At 47.1% G+C, this 10,457-nt stretch overlaps 1 protein-coding gene across 2 annotated transcripts; it reads right to left on the bottom strand.

Annotated features, from left to right (window-relative positions):
• Nucleotides 1-1,326: 1,326 nt before the first annotated feature.
• Nucleotides 1,327-9,114, bottom strand: LOC149874215 (endogenous retrovirus group 3 member 1 Env polyprotein-like). Of its 2 annotated transcripts, none has more exons than XM_090031608.1 (2): nucleotides 8,914-9,114; nucleotides 1,327-3,905 (listed from the first exon to the last, which is right to left on the bottom strand). In XM_090031608.1, the coding sequence occupies exon 2, from the start codon at nucleotides 3,056-3,058 to the stop codon at nucleotides 1,883-1,885; it is 1,176 nt and encodes a 391-aa protein (XP_089887734.1). In that variant the 5' UTR covers nucleotides 3,059-3,905; nucleotides 8,914-9,114; the 3' UTR covers nucleotides 1,327-1,882. The 2 variants fall into 2 exon arrangements, with proteins under 2 accessions (XP_089887734.1, XP_089887733.1); XM_090031607.1 differs by having other exon boundaries at nucleotides 8,845-8,949.
• Nucleotides 9,115-10,457: the final 1,343 nt, after the last annotated feature.

Genomic DNA, 10,457 nt, shown 5'->3' with positions numbered 1-10,457 from the left:
CTTAGCAACTGATGAAATAAGAAGCAGCATTTCTGATTTAGTTAGGCTAAAAGGTGCAAATATGACCTGTTTTCGGCCTGACTTCAGAATGATATGAATAACTCTCTCGCTACCTTATTTGAAGCCTGGCATTCATTATGTATGCAGCCTTCTCATTGCCAGACCAGCCAAGTTAGATGAAAAGGGCAAAATCCATGTGTTCACATAGATTGTATGTCAAGTCTGGGTATAGCCCCTAAAAGAGTTAACTCTTTGTATGATCCATGAATGGGCTCTAAGATCACCTTTCTTACTTTAATATTTGCATGGAGTTACATATCAGGACATGGAAGTTGCTCATGGAAGTTGATGCAGTAACAGACTTGAAAAGGCTGAAATTCCCTGTGCATCTTTCGTACAAGCAGAGTCCGAGCAGCAGTAACAGGGAAGACTGCCAGCCTGTGCAAACAATAGACCTCACCAGCAGCTACGAGGGATCTGGGACCAGGAGTTCAGTCTCCATGTCGTCTTCAGTCTGGGGACATTTTGCTGATTTGCTAACAAGGAAGCCATTTCTGACCTGAGGCATGTCCATACCATCCCAGTCCAGCTACATGTCTAGTGCAGGTCATTCAACAGCCATCAGAAGTTTTAGTTATTTATTGCCAGCTTGAGTTGGAGTTGAACTGGTGACAATGACTGGTTTCTCCAAAGCTGGAGGTCACCCTTATGCCTTGTGAGAAACAGCAAGGCTTAAGTTTTAAAAGGGAACGGTGTTCTTCATAAATTATAACTGAGCCTTTCTTTTCCCCCATTGATTTACACAGCTGCCAGACAGGAAGGTGGTTGAGAGGTTTCCAAGTGTCTCATCATGTCCAGACAAAGATCCAGCTGCATCAGAGATGACATGACCCAATCTATATCTCAAGGATCAGTAAGGACATGCCCCATCATGAGGAAGAGCAGCCAGCCAGGAAGAACACTTTTCTTTCTCTCCTTTCTTCCAGTTTTTTTTCACCAGACTATATCTGTGTAGCAAGCGCTTGTTCCAGGGGTGGCTGTGACACTTCCCGATGGCCACTCGGCCGTTGCTTTCCTGCCACACCTTGATGTTATTGTCGTTTAGGAAAAGGAAGGCTGCCCCATGGCTTGCCAAGTCAGATCTCCTCTTGTGTTTATTGCCTTAAGGGCTAATTACATGGCTCGATCCTTCACTTTATACCATGCCCGTGAGGTAAAAAAAACTCTCTCTCGGTTCGTTTTCTTTGGAGGCTCATTGAATAACAAATCCTTAGGCACACATTGTTGGTGAGACAAAAGGTATATATTTGCAAATAGGGTCAGAGGGAGAAGACAAAAGATCAAAACCCTCTGCCCCTGAGTACAATCATTAGCAGGCTTTTATCCCCTCTTTTCTGGCACGTGTACAGAAACAGGAACTCTTACAACTCATTTCCGGTTCATACAAACATGCATGAGAATACGTCAGATCATGCATCCCATGTGTATTATAATTAGCTACTTAAGTATGCGGGGCGGATAGGCTTAATATGTATTAGGTTATTGCGCTTGCCCAGAAAGCACTGGAGGTTATGGAGGGTTTAACCTCAAGGCTAAGATGGCAATTATTCTTATCTTAGCCTAAGAGCCGTGGGAGCCATGAAAGAAAGTGTGATTTAGTGTAACAAAGAGATAGTAAATTTGCAGAACAAAGAGAGCTCTTGGAGTTTTTCCTTCAGTTTCCAACCCCCCCTTCCCTCTCTCATTAAGGAGACAAGGAGGGCTGGCAGCCTTGCTTATTCAAAGGACAACCCTATTGATGGGAGCTAACAGCTATTGATAATGCATTTTTAATAATATTTCTAACAATATTCCCCCCTCAAGATGCTTTCTGATCTTTACTTCATTTGGGCATATCAAGATAATTACGAGGAATTTTTCTGAGGACCATGACTTTTGCTACAGTCTGTGCTTTTAGAGGGACTGCTGCAACCTGCATTCCTTCTACTGTGGTGGTTATCAATCTAGTAAGACAAGGAATGAGACAAGGGATAAAAATCAAACCAGTTAGAGCACACAAAAGCACAAACCCTACTTTTTTCCACCAGGGTCCTCCAAATAATTGAAACCACCAGTCCTTATTCCATGTGGTTTCCCACGTTTGTATTGGTACATGGGCTATTTTCCTAATCTCTTTGGCAATCTCTAAGACCACCTTCCCGTTATCATCTATTTGGAGGCAACAATTAGAAAGGTTGAACTTTCCACAGACTCCGCCATCCTCTGCGAGTAAATAGTCTAAAGCCATTCGATTTTGGTATATGGCTTCCCTCATCTGAGAACTTTGTCGAGCCAGCAACTCGAGAGCAGTGGCGGTCTGGTTAGTAATTACTTCCAAGACTGCCTGCAACCGGATGATTCTATTCAGCATATATATTGGTGTCCGGTAGCCCCAACTCCCATCATTAGCCCATGTAGCTGGTCCATAATACTCAATAATCCTCTGAGGAGGCCACTCATCCTCCTTCCACTTTTGGGAGCCACCCTGTGTCAAACTTACATCAATACTTCTCTTGGCCCTGTTCCAATCATCATACAAAGAGACTCCCAGCTTATTTCCACCCTCAGATGGTAACAAAAAGAAAGATGGTACAATTACTCCAATATAGCAGGTTCCTGTCCACCCTCGTGGTAGGACCGTATAGGCACGCTTTCCACAAATCCAATAATGTCCTTTTAGGGCCCTGTGTTCCCCTCCCAAGGCTAGGGGGTCATGGCTGTGGAAAAGAAGGGGATAGTATTTGGTGCCCTTATGCCCTAAAGGGCCAGTGTGATAGTTACTCAGTTTAAACTGACATTTCCATACGCCATCTTTATCCCTATACTCGCACTTGGTTATTTCATTTGTGTCATTCAAGGCACTCCAATATGCATTAAACCTTGCCACTGTGCCATTCAGGTGTGCCCATTGCCACTTATAAATGTAGGTAAATCGTTCGCCTCGGGTCTTTTCATATGCCTGACATCTGGTAGGGTCAGGATCGAAAGGTAATATTCTTGTCCTTTTGAGATTTTGCATCTGTGTGGAGATTGGGAGCCTAATGGCAGCAGAATTCCATTGATCAGCATACCTGCTGCATACTCGGGCCCATTTTAATGTCCATGTACACTGACTATGTCCTAACCTCCTTCCTGTACCATTACTGCTAATACAGTACTCTCCCAATGCCACTTGGGAAAGATCCCAGCTGTGGTTCTCATCCCATTCTTGACCAGTACTCTTAACATCTGCTTTGTCACTGACTAACCATTTTGGGGCCAAAGGAAAAGCCCTCCAAGGCCACTGTTCTCCGGCCTCTCGGAGCCCCCACAGGCCCAGCAGTTGGTAAGATTAAAAGTACTTGCAATTCTCTCCATCATATCAACATACAAATTTGTCCCTGGGGGAGTAATTTGGGAAAGCGGGGGCATAGGCCAGTGGCTAAGGCTATGCAATCCTGCTTCTTTCATTATGCAGATAACAACAAGGCACATTATAATTCCCACCATATTTTCCCTTTTACTTTCCGGACTAATTTTCTGAACTTTGATTAAGCCGTCTCAGGCGCACTTGGAGATCACCAATAGGTTCACAGCTCCACTTGCTGGCTTCTTGTTCTGAAGACGACTCAGCTTCCGGAGTGAGTTCGTCTTGGGAGTTGTTGTCCTCTGACGCTTGTGGATGTCGTTTCACACGGGTATGGTGTATCCAACGGTCATGGCCAGCAATCTTTACAGCGGTGTGGGTTGTTAGAAGTACCTGGAAAGGGCCACTCCACCTCTCAGTCAGAGGTTCCTTCTTCCACCGCTGCACCAAGACCCAGTCTCCCGGGGAGAAGTCATGTACCGGTACGTCTAAAGGCAGGCGCTGAAAGGAGGCTGCATACCTGTGAAGAGAAAACAAGACAGACTGCAAAGCAATAACGTACATATGAAGCTCACTATTACCTAATTCAAAAGTTACATTCTCTCGCATCCCAGGAGGTAAGACTCGAGGGGGCTTGCCAAACATAATTTCATATGGGGTCAATTTAAGGCCCCGTCGGGGAGTGTTTCGAATGCAAGTAAGGGCGAGCGGTAATGCTTGAGGCCACTTAAGACGTGTTTCAATACAGATTTTGGTGAGCAAAGTCTTTAAAGTCCTATTCATACGTTCCACTTGTCCTGAACTCTGTGGTCTCCATGGTGTGTGTAATTTCCAAGTAACCTTGAGAGTTTGCGCGACTCCTTGAACCACTTTTCCCACGAAGTGTTGTCCTTGATCCGACTCAATGGACTCAGGCAGGGAATACCGGGGAATGATCTCCTGCAACAAATACTTCACTACTGTAGCCGCAGTGGCAGTCCTGGTGGGCCAGGCCTCGACCCAACCAGAGAGCTGGTCTACCATGACAAGTAAAAACCCGTGATGTCCAGACCGTGGGAGCTCGGCAAAATCAATCTGCCATGCCTGTCCACGGTACGCTGCCCAGGGTCTACCTCCCATTGGCACAGGGGGTTTCCTTCGGGGGTTTACTTTCTGGCATGTGATGCACTTGGTAGCAATGCGCTGAGCTTCTACATATAGCCCTGGAGCTACTGCTTGGCGAATCACTAGATCACCCATGGCCAAGCCTCCCATATGGGTTCTTGCATGGAGCTGTTGCAGCACCTCCCGAAGCAATGGCCTGGGTATCATGACTTTCCCTCCTGGTACTATCCACCACCCCTGGGAGTTCTTTTCTGCACAAGCTCTTTGTGCAAATTTATCTTCTTCAGGGGAATACTGTGGGACTAAATCTTGGATGTCTGGCCATATGGCATGGGACATGGCCTGCTTGGATACCTCCTCCGCTTCTCCCCCAATAAATGCAGCTTCCTTTGCTGCTGAATCAGCCTTTGCATTTCCAAGCTTATGCTTTTCCTCAGCAGCCTTCCCATGGGCCCGCACATGAATGACTGCTACCTCTTTAGGCTGGTGGAGTGCCTCTAGTAGCTTGATAATCTGGGGGCCATTAGCAATTTTATTCCCAGAGGCCGTAATAAAACCCCTTTCTTTCCACAATAGTCCGTGTGCATGGACTGTAGAAAAAGCATAGCGAGAGTCAGTGTATATATTAACCCGCTGGTCTGTCCCCAGCTGTAATGCTCGGGTGAGCGCAGTGAGTTCTGCGGCCTGTGCCGACCATGAGCTTGGCAATGACTCCCTCCATACTACCTTATCCAAGGTTACCACTGCACATCCTGTTCGTCTTTTTCCATCGATGACAGAGCTGGAGCCGTCTACGAAGTATTCAACATCTGGGTCCTCAATTGGGTCTTCAGCAAGATCAGGTCGCACCTGTGTGGTTTGATTTAGGACCTCAAGGCAGTCATGCATCGGTTTCCCTGGCTCCGGCAGCAAGGTTGCAGGGTTTAAGGCTGTAGTATGTTTGAAAGTAAGTCCTGGATTAGAGAGCAAAAATATCTCATACCGTGATTGTCTGGAGGGGTTAAGAAATTTCCCTCCCTCAGTCCCTAGGATCTGGGGAACTCCATGAGGAGTGAGTATTTCCATATCCGCACCCATGACTATCTTCTGGGCTTCTTCAACAACCACTGCTGTGGCTGCCACAGCCCGAAGACAGGCTGGCCACCCGAGTGCCACTGGATCTAGAACCTTTGAGTAATATCCCACGGGTCTCCAGGTCGGGCCCGATGGCTGTGTCAACACCCCTGATGCAACCCCTCGATTCTCATGAACATACAGTCGATATGGCTTTTTACTGTTTGGGATGGCCAGGGCAGGGGGCTGGGTTAATGCTGCTTTAAGCAGATCAAAGGCATGCTGCATTTCTTTATTCCATTTCCATTTAGTGAGACTCTCCTTAGTCAGGGAGTCATACAGTGGTCTAGCCTTCCCACCATAATCTGGTATCCATAGTCGACAGAACCCAGTTAGCCCTAGGAATGCTCGTAGCTCCTTGGGTGACTTAGGTGGGGTTAGACCTTGGATTGCCTGTATGCGATCTGCACTTAGGGCTCTGACTCCTTTTGAGAGCTTATATCCCAAAAATGTGACTTCAGGCTGACATATCTGGGCTTTCTCTCTAGAAACTTTATATCCTTTTTCCCCTAGAGTGTTTAGGAGTGACCTGGTGGCTTCCTCACAGAGCTGCAAGTTTGGGCTTGCAACTAGCAGGTCATCCACATACTGGAGGAGAGTCACTGCGGGGTGTGATCCCTTCCACTCCTCCAAGTCCTTCTGAAGGGCAAGTCCGAAAATATGAGGGGCTGCTACGAATCCTTGTGGGAGAACTGTCCACATGAGTTGGGCTTTATGGAAGGTGTCTGGATCCTCCCATTCAAAAGCAAACAATTTTTGACTGTCTCGGTGAAGGGGAATAGAGAAGAAAGCATCTTTCAAATCTAGCACTGAAAATATTTCAGCTTCCCCCGGTACTTGTGTCAAAATCGTGTGAGGGTTCAGGACTACAGGATGGTCTGAAAGGACCTTCTTATTTACTGCCCGTAAGTCTTGGACCAGTCTGTATGAGACCCCATCTGCCTTTGGCACTCCAAGGATGGGGGTGTTATAGGGTGAAGTCCCTTCCACTAGCCATCCGTACCTCTTGTATTTCTCTATTAACGGCTTGAGTCCAGCTCTGGCCGCTCGGCTGAGTGGGTACTGCTTTACCCGAACGGGCCCCTCCCCATCCTTGAGTACGATCCTTACCGGGGAGACGAACTTAGCTCGCGCAGGGGTTCCATCAGCCCATACCGAGGGGTCTACTCCAGTCATGTGATCTTCTGGACTTACTGCAGGGCGTCGGTCCTTCAGGAGAGCCATCTGATAGTTCGAGCTCTGCTTGACAGGTAGCTGGACCACCATCTGATCGTCTCTGAAAAAGATCTCAGCTTGCAATTTTGTGAGTAAGTCCCGCCCAAGGAGTGCAACCGGGCAACTTGGAGAATACACAAAGGAGTGCTCAAGCAAATGATCTCCCACTTTGGTGAGGAGTGGTTTACAAACAGGGAGTCGGGTTTGCATTCCCTCAATCCCTTCCACAAGTACATGCTGTTCACTAGTTCCTGCACAGGGGGGTTTTTCTGGAATCATTGAAAATGTAGCCCCAGTATCCACCAAGGCTTCAAAGTTTTTGCCACCAACCCTAATGGTTACCATGGGATCTTCTCGGGCTCCAACCCGAAGGGTAGTGGTCTTAGATCCCTGTCCCCTTCATTCTGAATCCTCACCCTTGTCTTCTGCCCGCATGAGGTGACCTCTCGGTTCCCCCTCTCTCTTCTCCTTCAACTTTGGGCATTCCCTCTTCCAGTGTCCTTTCTCTTTGCAATAAGCACAAACGTCTGCTCCCACTCTTTCTCCTTTCCCCTTCTGCATCCCAGCCTTTTCAGAGTTCCCTCCAGTTATAGCAGCTGCTAGTGCTGCCATCTGTCGCTGAGCCTTTTTATCCTCTTTGCGCTCCTGCACTTGCTCACGATTCCCATACACCTTATATGCAATTTCCACCAGCTCTGAAATCGGTTTCCCAGCACCTCCCTCAGTTTTCTGTAACTTCTTACGGATATCAGCAGCAGATTGACCAATAAACATAAGATTTACCATGCGCTGGTTATCTGGGGCTTCTGGATCCAGATCCGAAAACCTGCGAAACGCCTCATACAGCCTCCCAAGGAAAGCTGAGGGATCCTCCTCTTTTCCCTGTCTCACTTCATACAACTTAGACAGATTGGTAACCCGAGGCACTGCCTTTCCCATTGCTTCCACTATAATTCCCAGATACCGTGCACTCAGCTCTCTGCCTTCGGCAGTGTGATTATCCCATCTCGGCTCTTCTACAGGGAAGGTATCACGCAGAGTACGACCAGCAGCACCCTCTAACTCAACTCTGGCTGTCGCAATACGCTCTGCTGTCCCTAACACTAATCTCCTCTCCTCCGGGGTTAGGAGGGTCTGGAGCATCATCTGGACATCAGCCCAAGTGGGTCGATGAGTCTGCCCAATGGATCGAAACAAATCCCTCATCTTTTCAGGGTCTTCACGAAAAGAGGGGCTCTGATTCTTCCAGTTAAATAAATCTGAAGTGCTAAATGGGGTGTAGACAAAAGTTGCAGTGCCTCCTTCCCCAATAACCTCTCGCATCGGACAGTTCAGCACCGGCTGTGACTCTACAGGCTTGCGCAAATAATAACCCTTATTTCCTGATTCAGATGAGGCACTTGGCTGAGGCTCACGCTCTAACTCATTAGGTATGCCTTGGTACGTCGGTGGTGGTCTCTCTAAGGGAGGGGGCGGTGGTGCAGAAGGACTGGATGCCGAGGAGGCGTCTGACTCATCTTCGCTACCCGACAGGGCAACCGGAGCACGGGTCCGGTACTCAGCCAATTCAGAATTCCCCCCCTCATTAGACTCAGGAAGTACAGGCACCCCCCCCGAGTCTTTTTCTTAACAAGCATCACATGAGACTTTACTAAGTAATTCTTAATCCAAGGTGGCTGATTTTGAACCACCCACAACCAACAATCAATATAAGGAAACTGATTCCAATACCCATTTTGTATAACAATTTCATGGATAGCTATCACTTCTTTTAGCACAAAGGATCCTTTTGGGGTCCAGTGGACCCCAAATGTTGGCCAATCGAGTTGACAAAACTTAGTTAAATCAACTTTTTTCATTTTTATTCCGTAATCGGCCGGCCTTGCAAATTTATTAAAATGACGTAATAAGCACCTTAGAGGGGTATCCGTGTTTTCTACACGGGAGCTAACCGTACCCATTTTGCCCACAAAAGTGCACCCAAGGCACACCAAATACCAAAAAGTCCCTTACAGCAGATGATTTACCATGAGAACATGCACACCTCCTGCTCCGGACCCAGAACCAAATTGGGCAAAGGGAATTCGTATACTCACTCAGATACCCCAGAGATCTCGATCCAAATCCAAAAATGTGTACCTGGAGACTCCAAAAAAAACAAAATTTGCATAGGAGCTCTTAGTGTTCCGGATGTTCCGGCTCACACCTCAAGCCCCCCCTCAGGGCGAGCCAAAAAGAAAGGCTCGGCGCGCAAACCCCCCAGGGGGGCAGAGACGATGTGCCGACGAACTCCGGAGTTATCCAAAGAAAGCCCCACGTTGGGCGCCAGATTGAGGTAAAAAAACTCTCTCTCGGTTCGTTTTCTTTGGAGGCTCATTGAATAACAAATCCTTAGGCACACATTGTTGGTGAGACAAAAGGTATATATTTGCAAATAGGGTCAGAGGGAGAAGACAAAAGATCAAAACCCTCTGCCCCTGAGTACAATCATTAGCAGGCTTTTATCCCCTCTTTTCTGGCACGTGTACAGAAACAGGAACTCTTACAACTCATTTCCGGTTCATACAAACATGCATGAGAATACGTCAGATCATGCATCCCATGTGTATTATAATTAGCTACTTAAGTATGCGGGGCGGATAGGCTTAATATGTATTAGGTTATTGCGCTTGCCCAGAAAGCACTGGAGGTTATGGAGGGTTTAACCTCAAGGCTAAGATGGCAATTATTCTTATCTTAGCCTAAGAGCCGTGGGAGCCATGAAAGAAAGTGTGATTTAGTGTAACAAAGAGATAGTAAATTTGCAGAACAAAGAGAGCTCTTGGAGTTTTTCCTTCAGTTTCCAACCCCCCCTTCCCTCTCTCATTAAGGAGACAAGGAGGGCTGGCAGCCTTGCTTATTCAAAGGACAACCCTATTGATGGGAGCTAACAGCTATTGATAATGCATTTTTAATAATATTTCTAACACCCGTGCCTTGCAGATGGTATCAAACAGTCTAGTCACTCCCTTGTAGGGGTCTTTGCCCACTTGGCCTCTGCCTCTTTTCTCTTACTGGGGCACTTAGCTTAGATCCCCTGTGTTGGACCTAGCTTCTGGGCCCCAACCCTAGTCTTGCCCTATCAGGATCTGGCTTAGCTCCTGTCAGAAAAACAATATAACCTGTAAAAAGCAGATGACCCCTTGCTGAACAGAGGATCTAATACTAAACTTTTGCTGACCTTTCCCTAAGCTTAAAAAAAACTCTTTTGCTGACAGTAAGCAAAACCATGAATCTTTTACTGACAAGGTTAATCACAGAACTAGTTCTAAACAGTCTAAAGCTGTGTCCTGCAACTTTGTAACAGAAAACAAAAGACCTTGAATGCACATGTAGCTATGTAACGTATAAATATCAAGCTGTAAACTCAAGGCGGGGGGCTCCTTTGTCTTTAGACATGGAGCACCACTCTGCAGAGCAATAAATCATCTTGCCGACACCCCGTCGTTCTCAGCCTAATTGATCGCGGCTAGGAACGAGCCCAAAGACGGGAGGAGGCCAGTGTTCCTCAGTATATGAACACACCCTTTGGTGTATGGGTGCTACACAGTAGCTGGCCTATTTCCCCAACACTCCTTTAGGAGTTTGAGCCCTTGGCCAC

This window comes from Crocodylus siamensis, chromosome 1 (genome assembly GCF_052110815.1).
Source record: "Crocodylus siamensis isolate JL-2025a chromosome 1, ASM5211081v1, whole genome shotgun sequence".
Taxonomy (NCBI): Eukaryota; Metazoa; Chordata; order Crocodylia; family Crocodylidae; genus Crocodylus; species Crocodylus siamensis.
This window is presented reverse-complemented; position numbering and strand designations above follow the sequence as displayed.

What these genes read in the sequence shown, in the direction of transcription:
- LOC149874215 (XM_090031608.1), bottom strand. Translation starts at nt 3,058, where the DNA reads ATGCAAAATCTCAAAAGGACAAGAATATTACCTTTCGATCCTGACCCT.